The following is an 18,374-nucleotide window of genomic DNA, read 5'->3' as shown; positions in this document are numbered from 1 at the left end:
CACCGAAGCCCCGGCTCCCAGCCTGGCAGACCGGGTGGGGGAGGAGACCAGCTGGTGGGCCAAGCCGGTTTATCGATGCTGCTGAGCCCTGGGGAAATCAAGGTGAAAGGCAGCAGCAGCTCAGCTAAGGGGGGAGGCCCACCTTTGTTTATCAATCAGAGGGGCTTCGACGGGGCAGAAAGGGGCTCGGCTGCGGTGAGGAGGGAGACCCACACCCACTGCCAGGGCCCTAGTGGACCCCAAACACGTCCCTGCCTCCTGCCTCGGGCACTGTGGGTAGACGCTGTGCAGCTGGGGCTGCCCACAGCAGCTTTTCCTAATTCTGAATACCTGAGCTTGGTTTTAGAAAGTACGGTCACCGGAGCTCTAAGGGCTGGATGATGGAAATCTTTGCACTTGACATTGTCAGGTACCAGGTGCGAGGGGAGCAGGCATACTCAAGTGGTCTTGGCCCGGTGGGCACATTGGGCAGTGGCCCTAGGAGCCTCTTTCACTCTCTTGCAGGCCAGGGTTGCACGGCAGATAGCGTGCTGACCTGTCAACCTCCCAGCCAGGGCCCTGTGGAGCAGGGGGAAAGGAGAAGAGCCAGCCCAGGAGGACGGAGGGGGCAGGTGGCTGACTAGCGCTCGACACAGAGAGGGAACACGCGGATGAGGACGGAGGAGAGGCCTACAGAGACGCTCCAGGCTGGAACCCACCCGAGGACCCTGGCAGCTAAAGGGGAAACACAGGGCTGACAGAAGCAGGGAAGGGGGAGGGTTGGCCCCTGCCTGCCCCCATCTCCACCCTAGCTGCCCTGGCAGAGGGAGCTGCTTGGCATCCCACCTGGTCCACCCAGGGCCGAGGCCATCTGAGCAGAGTGAAGATGTCAAAGAGAAAACCCCAGATCGGATTGAGGCTCCTGCTCCCCCTTAATGAGGTTCATTATCAGCTGCTCTGATCCTTGTAAAGCCCGGCAGGCCGGATTAGGGGCAGGCTCTCTAATCTGGCTGACTCCTCCCTGCTGAGCAGCCAGCCCAGGCCCAGCTCTCACAAACAAGCCCTCTCCTTCCTTGAGGGAGAGCTGGAGATGCAGGGCGCTCAGCAGAACTGAGAGCCCCGAGGCAGACGCTCCCCAAGAGGCCGGGGGAGCAGGAGGCGGTGGGGTTGTACCTCCACCGAGGCCTGTCCCCAGTGCATATGGAGACTGAAGGGCTTGGGGCACAGAGAGCTCGGTAGGCAGTGGGGGAGGCCCCCACCCAGGAGAAAGGGGCTGTGATGAGGGCACCTTGTCCCCTGCAGGCCAGGAGCTGTGTGAGCTGGAGGAAATCACGATAGGCCGGATCCCAGGCTGGATTCTGCACGTTCTGTCCAGACCTGGACTAGGTCTCCAAGTAGCAAGTTAAAGAACACACTGGTGCTTGCCTTAACAAAAATAATTTATTCTACAACCCTCCCAAGCAGTGGAGGAGAGTGGGAATCAAGCATGTGCACAGTGTCACCCTCCCCTCTGACCCTTTTAACCTCTACCCGATGAGAGGTGGGCCCTTGAGAGAGATGAGACTCATCTTCCTCCCCTAAACCCAGCACTCCCCACGTTCAAAGATTAGCATCTATTCTTGAGACTAAAATCAAGACAAAAGACTCCGCTGCCAGAGGCGTGGAGCCCAAGCATGTTAGAAGCAACCGTCTTTTCCCTGTGGCTTCACTCTCCCCCTCACAGCTAAGCCCTGAGCCAAGGCACCATAGACCCCAACAGCCCTCCCTAAGTCCCACACTATCCCCTCATTAGGTCCCACCACGCCAGCCACTCACCCCCAGCCCAGTCACCATCACCCACCCAGCTGAGCACCCCCCACACCAAGACCAACTCCAGCCTGTGCTCTTCCTGTAGCAGAGGTTTGGGGAAGGAACCAGTCAAGGCTCTCCTCCCACAATCCCTGACAGGAACCTCACCCCTTACCCGGGAGACCAGCATGACTTCCAGAAGCTTCTAGACCCCACCCTAAAGCCAAACTCCAGCTGGGAGTTCTGAGGGGCTGGAGGATGGGCAGGCCATGGGGGGCCTGTTTGCATCCAGAAGGGAGCCGGATGGAATGTAGTGAGGAGTACCACTCACTCCAGCCCGCCCAGCCCTGGGGACCCTCCTCTGGATGGGAAACCTTGGAAACTGTGGCCCCACTTGCCCCAGTTTAGGGCCAAGACCAACCAAGAGACACTGAAGCTTCAGCGAGAATGGGGCGGGACTTCAAATAAGCTGAAAAAGAGGCATTTGGTGCTGAGAGGCCAGGGACTGAGCCTTCCAACCCCACTGCCCAAGGCTGCCCCCACCCTACCCCGTGCTGTCACATGAACCTGGACCCTGCACATATCTTTGTGTCTATGGAATACTCCTCCCCAGAAGGCCCAAGAAGGTTCACCGGAGCAACGGGTTTTCCTGGATTTCCCCCGACAAAGTAGGAGAGGGAGGAGGCAGTGGGGGTGGAAGGGGGGCAGTAGGGGGAAGTGGAGGGGGGCGGGGGCAGAGGGGGAGGGCGGGCGGGGGGCTGGAGGAGCCCCATGGATGGCAGCTCCCTATGCTGCCCCCCTCCCAGTTGGACGGTTCAGGCTGCGAGATGACTAGCGTGGCCCTTCAGGGCCCTCATCCTGGCCCGGAAGTAGGTGTACACGGCCAGCAGGCCCATGAAGGACAGGGAGTAGAGCACCACACAGAGGCTGATGTCCAGGTGGGAGAAGTCCCTTTCCAGCACCTGTAGCCACTGGCCTCGGCCCCGCACAGCCCCAGCCTCTGGCTCCCCCTCAGGGACGCTGGCCAGCTGCTTGGAGCTGCGGCCCACTCGCCTCAGCTCTGAAGGGCCTCGGGGGAGGGGCTTCTCAGCCAGGAACTCAGCCAGCAGCTCAGCCCCTGTGTCTCGCTTGGTCAAGTGTTGCTGCCCTTTTGGCTGCTTCAGCTTATCCCTCTGAAGCTCTGCTGTGCGCTCAGGAGGTCCCTGGTCTGGCCCAGCTGTGGTCACACCGAGGCCGGTGTGCATCTCCTGGGGGCGACTCTCCCCAAGTCTCTCCACTGGAACATCTGGGATGAGGGTTCCGGGGGACTTTGTCCCTGGGCCCACCATGATCTCAGCCTTCTCAGGGCCCAGAGTAAAATTTCTGTCTGCCAGCTCCAGCTCCCCTGGCTTCGGGGTGGCCGCCATCCTCCGAGCACCTCTCCGGGGGCCTGGCACAGCTGAAGGAAGGTCCAGGACGATGTTGCTCGGGGAGAAGTGGGTCTTCAAGAAGCTGAGGGTGTTGCCCAGGTCCCACACAGGCGCACCTCGGAGTTCATTGTGGCAGGCAGAACAGAGCTCACGGGGTGGCCACTGCACCTTGGGGAACTGGGGGTCCTCGCTGGGGGCACCTGGGGAGGGAAGCACACACAGCTGGCTGGGACAGACTGGGCCCACCTGGAAGCTGAGACCTCATTCTGCACTGCCAGCTTTCTCATCTGCAAAAAGGGCTTCCCACTACCCTTTGAAAGGATGGGTATGAGAAAAGGTAGATTAACAAAAAAAAAAAACAAGCACGGGGCCTGGCGCACAGCGAGAGCCTGATGGCACCTCTCCAGGGTGGAGGATTGCTCCCTGTCCCCTACCCCCAACCCTCCCCATTTCCCCAGGGAAGTGTGACAGCTCCGTTCCAGTCACTTCTCAGTGTGAACCATCTCTCCTTATTGACTTCACTGCCTGTTTGTACCCGTGGACCAGATGCCAAAGGCTAAGAAGACTCAGTGGTCTGCCTTGTAGTCTTTGAGTGCTCTGCTAGTATTTACCTCCTTTGCATTTGTTTGAAATTTTCCAAGTTTTATACAGTGAAGATATATTACTTGGTAATTAAAGGGAAACGTTTTTTAAAACCAGAGTTCGTGGCACAAGGTAATTTCACAGGTGGTCTCCTTTACCCGGGACCCTCTAGGGTGGGCAGTGTTAGTGGAATTTCTCCTTAGCTGGGCTCTAAGGGGCAGGGAGATTAGGGGCCAGGCTGAGGAAAGGGCCCTGGGGAGAGTCAGGAAGGTGTGCTGACTGCCAGCCTGTGGAGACCCCCAGCCTGCAGGGACCCCAAGCAGGCGTGCCCGAGCCACAGCCTGAGCCCCAGACAGCCTGCCACCAGCCCCTGGCCCAGCGTCACCCAGGGAATGCCAGTCAGCCCATCTCCCTTGTAGGAGGCACCTCTCCTTAAAGGGCTTAACAGAAAAAGAAGTTTCTGGTCAGTACGAAGCAGCAGCAAGTGATGTGAAAGTTAGAATGGTTATTTGGGGGAGGGGGCAACAAGTCGATTCCAAGGGTCCACTGAGAAGCCATAGTGAGCGGTCAGTTTGTACCTGCTCTTTATTGTTATTGGTTTGATCTGGAAGGAGCCCTCTGGAGAGGGTAGGTTGCTGCCTTCCTTTCAGCCCTGGGCCCTCCAGCGGCAGCTGGCCCCCAAGGGAAGCTGGGAGCCTGCTGAGGTCATGGGGCTGGAGGGTCAAATGGAGCATTTGGTGGCAGGGGCGGGGTGGGAGGAGAGACAGGCACGCGTCTTCTTTTCAAAGTCCACCAGGAGGCCCCAGGAGACAGAGGGAGGGCAGCGCGTGCACTGCCACCTGCTCCGCTCAGCTCCTTTAACCTCAGCCCCGCCCCAAGCTGCATCCCCCACCTCCCACCCCCGGAGGTCTGTGGCAGCCACGTGCACTCCTCTCCCCCCACAGACAAGCCCAGCTCCATCCACAGATGGCTTGCTCCCCCATCCACCAGCTTCTGGTCACGCCTAGAGTTCAACCCTTTTGCCTTTTGGACCCGTCAGACTCCAGTGCATGGGGAAGAGAAAACACTGGAACGAGGGAAACTCAGAGACAAGGCCTCCCTCTGGAGAATCTGTCCCTGGTATTTCTAGGAAGGGCCTGGTCTTTCTTTTCCAGCACATTTTATCATCAGAGCCCCCCAGGGGGTGGAAAAGCCCAGATCTCTCCTCCATATTGGTTTGAGTAAGGGGCCAGTAGCTAGAAAGCAGAAGAGGGCGGGCAAGAGAGGGACCCCAACAGGCCAGAGGGAGGGGGCCTCTGCAGGGGAGAGTGAGCACTGGCATCGGAAGACCAGGGTCTTAGAGGGTCAAAGCCTCAGTTTCCTCACCTGGAAAATGGGTCTAATGATACTGACGCATCTGCAGGGCTGGCAGAGCATGTGAAAGGGCTCTGTGTGCTGTGAAGCACTGGGAAACACAGGGGTTACCTCTGCTCCAGGACTCCACAGCTCCCCCACCTCTTCCTCCTCAGTGGCTGACTCCAGCCTTGGAGGTGGTCCTTCCTTACCTGCGAGGCGAGCGTTGACCTTGTTGTGGCTGGACCAGAACCAGAGGACCGCGCTGTTCGGATTCTTCACCCGGTTCATGGAGGCGGCAGCCATCCGCTCAAAGTGGCCAGCGCACTCTCGGCAGCCAAAGAAGAAGCGAACGTAGCTGCGGATGGCCTGCAGCACCTCTTGGGCCTTGGCTACAGGGGAGAGGAGAGGCTGTTCACCGGGGCCCTTCAGGCTGCTTTCCCTGCTGGCCCCACCACCCTTCCCTCCACAGGCCCGCCATGGTCACCCTGCACAGGGACCCCACACCTCATCCAACGAGGGGCCCAGGGTCTCCTTGCTGACTTCTCCACCTTCTCAGGATCACTTCAGAGTTGTCTCCATCTCCTCCCAAATTCCTAAACCCCAGTGTCCCTTCTTGGCCACTCATCCGGACCCTCGTCACTTACTGACACTCAGCACAGAGTCCAAACTCATCAGCAGGACACTCGTGCTCTGTGAGACGTGGCTGGAGAGGTAGGCAGGGGCCAGTGTGCCCACCGCCCAACCCCGTGCCCTACTCTGCTCCCCTTGCCTTAGGCTTCCTGTTCCGACCTGCGCCCCATCCTGCCTGCTCCTTCGGGCACTCTATCGGGAGTCCATCCTGACCTGGCTCTGCACATCTCTAATCAGTCTCCCTCTCCCCTCACTTTCTCCCCCAGGGCCCTCAGGACTGACTCAGCACAGGCCTCTGAATATTCTCCCACCTTCTTGCTCTGACTGCCACTGGGCTCCTCCCTGAAGATACCACTGCTCCCCCAAACACGCCCCTCTTACACCCTTTTGTCTCCCACACTCCACAGACCTCAGGGCTGGAGGGGGCCAGGTAGCCTCACTGCTGTTGGCTGCTTCCAAATTCTCTCCTTCCTCCTGCGAAAGCCCAGCCCATTCAAAGCCCGTCTCCTCTTCTCACCATCCATCCCCTGGGACATCAGCACCCTGAGCTCTGTCCCACCTACCACTGCTCCCCACGCGATCCTTCTGGCAACTTTAGTGCCCACACCAACGATGCCTCACCTCTTACCTCCTCGGCCCCCTCAGCTCCCCCTTCCCCCACACCCACCTCCAACGCCCGCCCGCCACCTGCCCTGCAGCTGTACTTGCCTCCTCCGCCTGCCCATGTGCACTGGCCCTCACCCTTCTCTCCTCCTCTAGGATTTCACTCCTGTAAATATTCTTCTGTTATTGCATCATCAATTTCTCCCTTAACATAGGATCATTCTGACAGGTAAAATCTACTACAACTGAGAAATCCTTTCTCTGAGCCCAGTTCCACCCCAGTTACCTCCCCCATTCTTCTCAGTTTCTTCCCTGCTCCTCTCTTCAGCCCAATCCAACCAAGCTTCTCTCTCCAGTGCTCCATGGAAACAGCTCTGGCCAGAGGGGGCCTCATCTTGTACTGCCTCCAGCAGCACAGCAGCACCCACTTGGCTGACCACATCCTCCTTCCTGAAACACTCTTATTTCAGGCGCCCTCTTGAAATCGCGGGGCTGCTCCTTCTTGGTCTCCTTTGCTGGTTCCTGCTCCTCTAGCAGAGGTCCGGTAGCTGTGGCATCCCAGAGCCCAGGCCTCAGCACTCTTCTCTGCCGACCCACTCACGGGTGCACCCAGCCTTACGTCTTTACCTATTATCTGTGTGCTAATGACCACAAGATGCGTGTCTCTCCTGGCCCTCTCCCCAGACCTCCAGACTCAACTGTCTGCATCTCCATTCACTTGTCTACTAGCTACAAACCATTATGTCTCCCCTCCCTTCAATCTCCCTCCCACCTCTGAGCCTCCTCATTCCTCAGTTCACACGACCACCATCCACCAGGTGCTCAGGCCCCACAACTGCAGGTCCACCCTGAGTCCTCAATCCTTCATTGTCTTCATCCAATCCATCATTGAGTCCTCTCAGCTCTACCTTCAAAATATTCCCAGATCCGACCACTTCTCCCATGTGCACACCTACAACTCTAGTCCGGGCCACCAGTGCCTCTCCTGCACTAGTTCCACCACTTCCTCATTAGCGGCCCCGCCTCCACCTTGCCCCACTGTAGCCCACCCTCCACCCAGTGACCTTTCTAAAGTATTAATGGTTGGCATCACTCCCCACTTTAGCTCTCCAGTAGATTCTCGCAATGCTGAAACTGAAATCCAGACCCCTCCCTCACCAAGACCTCCAAGCCCGCACGTGCTCACCTCCTCTCCTGCTCACCTCCTCCCAGGCTCTGCCACGCTGCCCTCCTTTCAGGGCTGCAAACACGCCAGACTTGTTCTCGGCACTTGCTAGTCCTGAACCTGTGTTACGGGCTGAATTGTGTCCCCTAAAGCTCATAGGTTGAAGTCTAACCCCCAGTATTTTAGAATGACTGTATTTGGACATAGAGTCTTTAAAGAAGTGATTAAGTTAAAATGAGGTCATTAGGTGGGTCCAAATCCAATATGACTGGTGTTCTTGTAAGACAAGGAAATGTGGACACAGACACACACAGAGGGACGGCCATGTGAAGACACAGGAACAAGACGGCCATCTACGAGCCAAGCAGAGGCCTCAGGAGAAACCAACCCCGCCAACACCTTCGTCTTGGACTTCCAGCCTCTGAACTGGGAGGAAATAAATTTCTGTTGTTTAAGCCACGCAGCGTGTAGCACTTTGTTACGGCGGCCCTAGCAAACCAACATGGCCTAGAAGGCTCTCTTCCCAGAGGTCCCACGGCAGCTTCCCCCTCACCATTCAGATCTCAGCACAGGGTCACCTCCTCAGAGAAGCCTGCCCCAGCCTCCCCCTCCCTGACCCTCTCCCACACCATTGGTCTGTCTTCTTCATAGCATTCATCACCACACCTGGAATGATCTGTGTGTTTACTGACTCCTGCCACTGGAATATTGTCCCCTTGAGGCAGGGATGTCTCATCTCATGCACCACTGTACCCCACCCCTAGCACAGGGCCTAGCACTCTGGAGACGCTCCATAAATCCCGGCTGACTGAGTGGCTGTCCGCACGCCCCACAGAGACTAATTCCTTCTGCCTCTGCACCAGGCCTGCCCTCTGTTGGGGATGCTCTTCCTTCCTAGCTCAACTCTCTAATTCTCTGTCATCCACTCTCTATTTGCCTCCTCTTGCCCTTCCTGATAGCACGGAGCATTTCCTCTCTTCTGCCCACATGTCCTTCTCTCCCCCTTGGCTCTTGGCCTTGGCACAGCGCAGGGCAGCTCTCTGCCCACCTGTCTCATAGTCCCCTGAGGGCGGGGACTGTATCTCTTTCACCTTTGCATCCTCCAGGCTGAGCCAGCGCCTGATGGACCCCTTGGCCCTCGGTAGATGTGGACTGAATTGGATGCCCACCCTTTCCGTCAGGAAGCATGGGTGAGAGGCAGTGAGCGAAGGAGAGCAGCTGTACAGTTTGGGGAGGGAACAGGCCAGGAGGGGCAACGTGTTTTCCCAGCTTCCCCCAGAAAATGATTTTTCAATGGGAAAAAACAGAATTGTTCAAAGTACATGGTATCAGCCACACAAACGGTGAAAAAGACATAGTTCTTTTCTTCATAGGAGTATAAAAAATAGAACCACAAATTTTTCACGAAGACTGAAAACAAAGCAAGCTTGTGGCTCCAAGAAAGCCAGGGAGAAGCCTCACGCCCCTGCACTTGTGGGCACCACCCTGGGGCAGGGGACAGGACTGTCTCCAGGTCACCCGCTCTGCTTCCATGCAGCAAATGCAGACTCCCCTAAATCCGAGCCTGCAGCAGGGAGCCAGAGGAGGGCAGGGCAGGGCAGGGCTGAGGCGCAGGGGAGCACAGGCCCTGGACTCACCTGTTTCTTGTGAGCGGTCGACATTTTGCCGAGCTGCCTGCACGGTCAGGAAGTGGAAAAGGATCCACAGGGAGCAGGGAAAGCCTCGGAAATGTGGCTCGCTCCCCTGGCAGCCGACCCAGTTCACCTTCTTGGCAATCATAGCGCCCTAAGGGACACACATGAGCGTGAGTGCGTATATGGAGAAGAAAAAGGATGGGATGGGAGGTGAGGAAAGAAGCTTCCGGGAGACCCAAAAGTCAGCACACAGCCCTAAGACAAACGAGGTCCCTCTCTCAGGCTGTCACCTCGAAGGCGGCCTTCCCTTCCACTGCCTACACCCATCAAAGGAGCACAGATCTGAAAACCTGTGACACATATCACGTCGCATCCTTACTCCAGCCTCAATGTCCCCACCTGTAAAATGAGAGGGGTGGTCTCTGAGGTCCCTTCAAGCTTTGACACCCTACAAATTTGTAAGGGCTTGTGCCTCTGTTGGCTGCTGGAAAACAGCAGCATACACAAGAGCCCAGAAAGGTGCCCCCAGAGGGGCCAGAGAAACCACGCTGAGGAGCACGAGGTCCCTGGAGGCAATAGAGACAAGCAGCTAAAAGCCCTCACAACCGGGGTCTCACGACTGGTTTTCAATCCCAGCCCAACCACTTAGTGGCTGAATGGTCTTAGACAACTAACTTGACCTCTCTTAACCTCAGTTTCCTCATCTGCTAAATGGGGATGGTACTGACCTTCCACCCATGTTGGGAGGATGAAATGAGATATGCACAGAGAGCTCAATAAATAGTAGTTAGTTAATTAGGAATGGAAGGACCCACAAATGTGAATTTGTGAAGGAGGTCCGAGGTCGCAGGTTAACCCCTTCCATTCCCATTGTTATGAGGAGAGGGAGCTCTTCCACTGCTTCCCAGACTCACCTCCTTCCTGTTGTCCAAGGCATTTTTAAATAAATTGTAGGGAATTTTCTTTTTCTGCTGCCTCTTGAGCCAGTCATTCATGGAGTGCAGGAAGTTCTGGGTTAGGGGCTGGCCGGGGAAGTACTGTGGGGAGGAACAAGCGCAAGTTGGAGAGTGAAAAACAGTCCCCTGGAGTTCCACAGTCCGGGAGAGGGTAGGGGGCTAGGCAGAAATGGGCCAAGGCAGTTCTTTGGAATGTTCCAGAATCACCAGGACAGCATTCTGCCTAAGACACAAAGGGGGGTTCCCCACTACCTTTGCTCTGGGGCACCTGCTAAGGTGAGAGGAAGGAGTGGGGAGAGGACAGAGGCTCTAAGAGAGGCTGAGCCCTGAAGGCCTCCCCGTCTCGAGGCTGTGGGTCTTGTGCTGACCCCTGACCCCGACCAGATACTGCCACTGAGAGGAAGGCTGAGCACCAGTGTCACTTCCCAGCGTTGCCTGGAACCCCGGGCCACACGGTCCTCTCTGCAGGTCATCTTCCAGTAGAGCAGCTGACTAGCTGACTGCCTGGGCTGGCAAATGGCCTTTCATTTATATTCCATGGGCTGCCAGTGGGGACAAGGCAGCCCAGGGGCTTACAGCCAAGATCCAAATCTCGATGGTGACTCCGAATAGTCTCTGAGGAACATGAAAAGCTACTCTGACAACAAGTCAACTCAAATCCGATTAGTATCAGCACTTTAAAACCACAAGGACTCCAGGGAGGAGGGCAGATATAAGTGTGTGTGCACGTGTGCACATGCACAAACACACCAGGGGGTGGGGGAGGAGGAAGAGGGGGGATGTGACAGCAGGGCCGGTCAGATGAAACCACAAAAAGGCCGGTCAAGAGGACACAATGATCCTGAGAAACTCGTGGAGGAAAAAGAGCAAAAAAAACCACGGGAGAAGAAGCGTGCTGCAGACAGGAATGATCACTCACTAGAAAAACCTGCCGAGGGATCCAGCCCCCTCAGAAAGCCATTCACATTCTCATCAAACCTCCAGGGCTGGACATCGGCCCCCCCCCCACCATGGGAGAAGCAGCTGGAAAGAATCTTGTGCTTTGACAAGCTCCCTCTCGGTCAGCTCACACGCACCTCTGGGTTCTCAATACAAATTTACAGCTTCAAGTCAGCATTTCTCACTGACCTTCGCCCGTCACCCTGACTTGGAAGCTTCCGCCTTCTGAGGCCATGGTGTCAGGAGGCAGAATAAATTAAGGGCTCTTGACTACAGGGAGTCACCCTCTGCTGCGAGCAGGGAAACCCTGGTGACCACACGCCACCCAGTGGCCAATCCGGCCAGCCGCTTCCTTCAGGGAGCAGGGGGACCCCAGCTCAGGCGGGAGGAGGCACCCAGGACTTGCAGGTGCCTTCCCGACTGGGCATACCCAGGGCTCACAGTTCCCCGAGCTGAGTGGGCAGAGGGAGCACTATTGCCCGCAGGCTTTCCATGCCCCACGCACGTGGCGGGTGAGGGCAGGGGTCAGATGAGACGTGGGTACAAATCTCAGCTCAGCCACCCGCTGGCTGGAGGAACTTGGATCGTGCCTGACCCGCCCTGGGCCTTCATTTCCTCTCTGTATGACAGGATTATGCTAGTACCCACCCCGTGGGGTGTGTTATGAGAAATACAAATAAGCTAATACACAAAGTAAACTTTGCAGAGTCTGGCACCCTGTCAGAGCTCAAGAAATGGTAGCTGCTCCTATTATTATTATTCAGGAAGGAGCCACCCAGGCAAGGGCAGGGCCAGAAGACTCTGCAGTCTCCAGGGGACAACTCAGACAGAGGCCCTCCCGCTCCTACTCCTGCGTCGGCCTAGCTTCCCTCTGTCCGCTCTCCATGGGCGCTGGCTCCTGGCAGGGAGGGCTCCTCATCCCAAACTCATTTCCAGCACATGCTGGGGGCGGAGGCTCAGCAGGCTCCACCCAGAGGGGGCTGCGTAAGCCTCTGCCTAACTCAGGCTTTTTCTGGATCTCACTCTGTCCCCTCACACTGGCTGCACACAGCCCCACTGGGCACCAAACAAAAACCAGCTTCAGTCCAGCTGAGAGAGGCACGTGGCACACAAGCCCCAATTTCCCTGGGACGATTCCTCCGGAGTGAACTGGACTAGGGGGCCGCAGGGGAGCCTTCTTGTCTCTTTCTGGGGGATGCCTGAAAAGCCCTTGGGTCTCCCCCTCATGTGTCAAGCAGGAGGGCAGCACACAGAACCACTCCAGGACTTTTCCCCTCTGATTCTCTGGGCCAGTCAGCCCTGGCCTCAGCGACTTGGGGACAGAATAGTTCACAGGGCCTCTGTGGAAAGGCCTCTGTTATCAGAACGGGCTGAGAAAGAGGGGCTCAGTGCGCCTGGGCCCTCTGTGAGGGGCGAGGCTGTCTTGCCTGAGACTGACAGCGCTGTGACAGCACTTGCTACCCCACAGGGGCCTCTTGTTGGAATTACACCTGCATGTGACTGAGCCAAGCCGGCAGGAAGGCAAGGATTAGTAAGGTGGGGAGGAGGGACAAGGCGGGCAGGCAGTTCCTGAGGCAGAGGCGCCAGCTGCCCGCAGACCTGTGCAGAGAAGGACGGGCTCGACCTGGCACCCAGGCTGAGGGTGGCTGAGTCAGCGGTCAGCTCTGAAGGGGACGGAGCCGCACCTGACTCAGCAGTCCTCAGCAGCCAGAGCCTGGGATTTAAGTAGGACAGCGCTGGCAGTGGATCTGGAACCTGAGAGAAGGATGCAGGGAGGGAGAGGGAGGCAGGTGCAGAGGGAAGACATCTCACCTTCATGGCAAAGGAAGGGGCCTGCGACCTCAAGTCAAATCCTGACCACCGCCTCCTACCTGGGAGGCCTAAGGCAAGTCACTTGAGCAACCTGGGCTCTTAAGTGGAGGTAAGACTCGCCAGCCTGCAGCAAAGTTAGGAGGATTCAATGTCTGACACACATCAGGTCCTCAGTACATAGGAGCTACACTTCATGGAACAGTCACGTTGGCAGGAAATTACAAAGGAATAAGGCAGGCATGGCTGGGGCCAGACTATGGTCCGAGTCTGGGATGGAAGCGAAGAGATTCAGAAAAGCCAACTTTCCTTCACTGTGGCGTCCATGGGTCCTACTTTCCCAGTGACCACAGCAGGGAGCGAGAAGCCATGTTCCAGGCTCAGACTGAGGTGGACAACTGAGGCAGGCAGAGCCACAGTCACTAAATCACCTGGGGATATCCCCAAGGCACGTGGTCCCAGTCTCAGCCACCCCCTGCACAGGGTGGGCTGGGGAGGAGTAGGGGGTGGTCCTCGGCCGTGCAGGGCTGGTATGGATATGGCTGAGACTGCGCTGTCCTGTGGTGGACTGCGACAGCTGTGGGTCCAGACGTCCCACTGGACCACGAGTTCTGGAGAGAGGGCCTGGGCTGACTCCTCCAGGTTGGCATGGTGCCTGCAGGGATGCATAACGATCCATGCACATGCAGCTGCATGGACGAGGGAGACCAGGGCCCTGCTCACCTGGGCCAGCACTGCCATAAACTTTCTCAGGGCCACCAGGCGGTGCCCCTCCAGCATGGAGAACTTGCCCACTTCTACCCGTAGGATGTAGTGCAGTGCAGATTCCAGGTCAGCCATGTAGATCTTGGAGCTGAGGACCCAGAGGGAGGCAGAGAGAGAAAGGAGTATTAACCATGGGGCAGGGGCTGGGGAGGGTCATCCAGGGCTAGAGGGAGAGAAGAAGAGGGCACTGCTGATGGTCAGAGTCCTATATATTAGCACCTGGTTCTGCTAGTAACTAGCTGTGTGACCTTGGGTACATTCCTGAACTTCTCTGAGCCTCAATTCCTCTTGCGTAAGGTGGGGATAATAATAAATTGCTCACAGGTAGGTTGCTGAGAGGATTAAATAGAAGCACAAACGTAAACCCTCCAGCAGCTCCTGGCATAGAGCAGGAGTCCCCCTCCGCAGGCCCAGGGCCAGCCCCTCCCTGACACACTAAAGGTGTTTTAATCAGGCCACTAGTGGAAGGTTGAGCTTCATTCTCATTCTGAACAAAGACTGCTAGGGACAGACAAACAGACCAACAGGTGCACCCACACAGCACGGCTCTGAAAAAGCTGGGCCCTCTTTGAAAGACCAAGGGTTTGGCTGCCCACCAAGGCTGGGCATGGCGGGGGTGGAGGGTGGGAGGGGAAGCGGTGTGTGTGTTTATTTGGGGGCTGATGTCCTCGCATCAGGTCAGGCCTCAGGTCAGGTGGGGCCTGACACTCTTGGGTGGACCCCAGCCCCAGGAGAAGGGCTACAGGCTCCAACATGGCTGCTCTACCCCGTGCGCATCATGCTCACTTGGGGTCTGGGCCCTGGGCTCTGATGGGAAGGGCTCCTCGAGCGTTGGCTGCTTCTCGACCCCTATGCCTCCTGAGCCCTGGCTTCAGGCCTGTCTAGAGCGAGCTGGCTCTGGGAGCTACGTGTCTACCTCTCTGAGCCTCATGACCTCACCTGTAAAAGGACCTGGTTATCCCACCACACCTACCTCCAAGGGTTGTAGGGAGCCAACAAGGTCAGCTAACGGGGTGGGCACAGTGGCCACCTGTGCTTTACCCTCAAGGCAAAGTCCCCTCTCTGTGCTCCACTGGGGTATCCTTGGACCTCAGCCGACCTCTCCATTCTTGTGTGCTGCCTCAAGAAGTGGTCCCACGACTAAAGGAGATAATGTGTGGAAAGAGCCCAGCACAGACTGTGGCACATAAGGCCAGTAAGTATCAGCTATTATAATCATTTGAATGATCATAATGACCATTCCCACCTCTTAGTCTCTCTTTCTCCTTCTACCCTGATTTATAAGAACCCCTCCATTAGCACTTGCCACCCTTAAAGTCCCTCATGCTAGGATGCAAAATCCCTCTTGAAATCAGGTGACCTTTGCCCAGTTCTCCTGTGCAGCCCCCTTGTGGAGGCTGCCTTCCGGACTCAGCCCTGAGCTCCCTGGTCAGCCATTTCTGCTTGGTGTGCTGCTAGGTGCTAGAGCAAGAGGTTTATGCGTCATCTCCACATAGAGCAGAGTCTGTTCTACGGCAAAAGCAGAGCCAAGACGACTTGGAGAGAAGACAGCATCCTCACGCTTACCACTGTGCACAAAGATACAGGGTACCTCAAAAAGTAGTGAGCTCTCTGACAACAGGGGCATTCAAGTGAGGTCAGTGCCTTCCTAGAAAGGATGCTGCGAAGGGATTGTAAACTGTGTGGGCAGGGACTGCATATCTGTACCTATCTGTACTGCATATCTGTACCTATCTGTATTACAATGCCTAGCGTGTGGCAGGAACTGAAAAATATTTGCTGAGGAAATCATTGCTTGGCTGGGAAGTTGGTTTGGAGGTCACAGATTACCCTTCCAAGCTGACTCTATTTGTCCTTGAACAGAGTTAAGTTTAAGGAATGTGGACATTGGAAAGCATTCACTCCAGCATGAAGGAGACAAGCGAATGCTGCTGGCACCCCCCCACAGTCAGTGGACACGGAGGAGGCCGCCAGCCCACCGCTGCTGCTCCCACGTGGCTCAGGCTCACTGGGCACGGCCACCGCCAGCCCTCAGGGAGTCTGTGATCAGAGGAAAGGCTGGGGTGGGAGAAGCGACAAGGAGAACTAGGCATGGCCTTACCGATCTGCAACTTTCCACACGGTGGGAGCTATCGTATGAGCAGTGGTTGGTGCAACCGAGGTCTGGGCAGCCACCCTGGTGGCCCCAGAGAACTTCTGCAGGTAAGCAGTGTAGAAGGACCTGGATTCCACCAGCCTGTGAGGAAAGAGAATCACAGAGGAGAGGCAGTGAGTACAGACAAACAAAACCTCAGAGCTAGCTCATGTCAGGAGAGGAGGTGGGTGGCTCATTCGACAGAAATGTTGAAGAAATATTTGAACTTGGTCTTATCCTCAGTGAGGTCAAAATTGAGGCACCCATGCCTCATTTAACCTTTATTTATTTTTTTAAATGAGGAAGATCGGCCCTGAGCTAACATCTGTGCCCACTTTTCTCTCTTTTGTATGTGGGACACTGCCACAGCATGGCTTGATGAATGGTGCACGGATCTGCACCCAGTCCAAACCCACAAACCCCAGGCCACCAAAGTGGAGCGCATGAACTTCACCACCACGCCACCGGGCTAGCCCCTCACTTTAGCCTTTTTATTCACTGCTCATGCTGTGGAAAGCCTCTTTGACACCAGTGTGATGTCAAAATCCTTTCTGGAAAAGCAACTGGGCCTGAGAATTCCTCAACCTGCCCAGGAGAGGCCGTGGGACAGAGCACCTTGGAGAGCAGTGGGCCCCTCTGGGGACAGGGCTGCTTCTGCTCGTGGATGGAGGCTGGGTCTGACTACCCTCCCCAGAGACCAGAGACGCAAAGTGTCAGTTGACCCCAAGGATGCGGCCCACTCACAAGTTTTCTGTGAGGTACCAGAAGGTGACAGCACTCTCCAAGGAAGTCAAGGAGTTTGATGTGTGATGTTTTAAAAAATAGATAGTAGCAATAACAACAAAATACTAAAATTCTCGAATCCTTTTACAATCCTTTTGCTTTCTTTCTCTCTTCTGATGGAGAGGAATCTTCGAGGGCAGGAAACACCTCCTGGTCAGGGCCGCCAGGAGGGAGGGATGTGAAGACCAGCAGCGGGGTGATGGACGCCCAGGGGAGCTGGCACCGGGGAGCACTGCTTTCCACTCCGCTGTCCCAGCCTGGTGTTCACTGATGAGCAGATGGCTCAGAGGCAGCGTCGTCACAAACAATTTTCCCCTCCACCAGCTCCAAGTGGGGAGACAATGCCTCCCCCCACCCCCCAACCAGGACTGGCACTTTCTGTCCCTCCCTGTCCACCGGCAGCCATCATGCTTCCTCCCCCAGCAGAACTCTCTGACAAGGCCTGGCCCAGTGCCACCTGGCGACTGGGGCCGGGGAGGGCAAGTGGCCACGCTGCCCAGCCTCAGCGCAGGATGGCACTAATGGCCCCGAGGAGCAGCTCACTGGGCACCTCCGGCAAGCCTTGATCTCCCCGGCCCTCAAGCTCCTGCCTGCAGGGCCAGGCTGACATCAATCATCTGCCCAGGGAGGGCACCAAGGCACCATCTGGCGCCATTTAACGGGCCATTCAGCAGCGGGAGCCTGACAGAGGGGCTGCGCCTGGCCTGATTGTTTTCTCTTGGCATTTTGGAACTGGCTATTGTCTGGCTCCTAATGAACTTTTCTGCAATTAGAAAACCAAAGGGAGGGAGGGTCAGGCATATTTGAGTGCTTGCCAGGCCTGCAGCCTGCCAACGCGTCTGTCTGGGAACAGAGGAGGACGGGGAACAGGGCCAGGGCTGCGGTGGGGACGGTGCAGAAGCGCCAACTCTGGGTGTGCCGGGGGCCTGCGGCAGGACTCTGGACCTAGGGCCACGTTCTGGGCCCGGTTCCCCGCCTGGAGAGGCACTGTCCCACCTCCACAGGCCGACATTGGCTTCTCCTGCAGAGAGTGCTCCCCACCTCCCACAGACTCCTCGGAAGAAGAATGGCAGGAGAAAGAACTTGCCAGCCCCTGTAAAAGGCTGGCAGCCTCTCCAGGCAGGCAGGAAGGACGAGCACGGGGAGGGGGAGAGGGGGCAGAGGGGGCAGAGACACGGCACTCACACAGGCACCCGGGAGACAGAGCCATTCCGAAATAGCAGGTAGCACGATGGGAAGTCGGTGACACCAAACTTGCTCACCACGTCGCCCTCCGTGTTCAGGACCCTGCGCACTGTTATGCCTCGGTGCTGAGACAGGTCCAGAGTCACCTGCAGAGACAGTCAGACACCTGGGGGGCCAAGCCATTGGGAGAGGGGGCCCTGGGCAGCTGTGCTCCACCCACTCTGAACCTTCCAAGGAGTAGACGATTGTGAGAGTGACAGAGTCTCATGCCACCAACCGCCTCTAACTCACAGGCAACAAGTGCCAAACGCTGCCTGGGAGGAGGGGCCTGGGAACTGTGCAGACCACACAGCCTGAATTTTCTAGGACAGTCTCAATTTAATATAATTTTCTTCCCAATGAAAGCAATTTGTAAAAGGCATAATAAAATGTGGTTTCATTTTTATTCTTATGTTTATAAGGCTATCTATATTCCAAATCAGAAAAACATATTTAGATATTATGATCTTATTTTCAGAAAGAAAGAAGGGGAAAAACACTATTAGCTAACATTTATTGAGTACATATTCTGTGCCGTATACAGATTATTTCATTTAACTGTCAAAATAACACCATGAAACAGGAACTCTCAGTAGGAGCCTGGGCAAGGCTGCACAGGACACTAGGGCTGCCTGGGCT

General features: G+C 56.4%; 1 protein-coding gene across 1 annotated transcript in view; it reads right to left on the bottom strand.

Moving 5' to 3' along the window:
• Nucleotides 1-1,400: 1,400 nt before the first annotated feature.
• QSOX1 (quiescin sulfhydryl oxidase 1) overlaps nt 1,401-18,374 on the bottom strand; it is a 44,539-nt gene continuing 27,565 nt past the window's right edge. Inside the window, exons 6-12 of the mRNA XM_023640649.2 lie at nt 17,697-17,842; nt 15,696-15,830; nt 13,553-13,682; nt 10,040-10,162; nt 9,129-9,276; nt 5,303-5,482; nt 1,401-3,376 (exon numbers count right to left, since the gene is read on the bottom strand). Coding sequence (XP_023496417.1) covers nt 2,583-3,376; nt 5,303-5,482; nt 9,129-9,276; nt 10,040-10,162; nt 13,553-13,682; nt 15,696-15,830; nt 17,697-17,842 — 1,656 coding nt within the window. The 3' untranslated portion in view covers nt 1,401-2,582. The remainder of the gene's footprint in view (nt 3,377-5,302; nt 5,483-9,128; nt 9,277-10,039; nt 10,163-13,552; nt 13,683-15,695; nt 15,831-17,696; nt 17,843-18,374) is intronic.

The sequence above is a fragment of the Equus caballus genome, chromosome 5 (assembly GCF_041296265.1).
Source record: "Equus caballus isolate H_3958 breed thoroughbred chromosome 5, TB-T2T, whole genome shotgun sequence".
NCBI classification, from domain to species: Eukaryota; Metazoa; Chordata; class Mammalia; order Perissodactyla; family Equidae; genus Equus; species Equus caballus.
The sequence above is the reverse complement of the archived record's forward strand: the minus strand, read 5'-3'. Positions and strand labels throughout refer to the sequence as shown.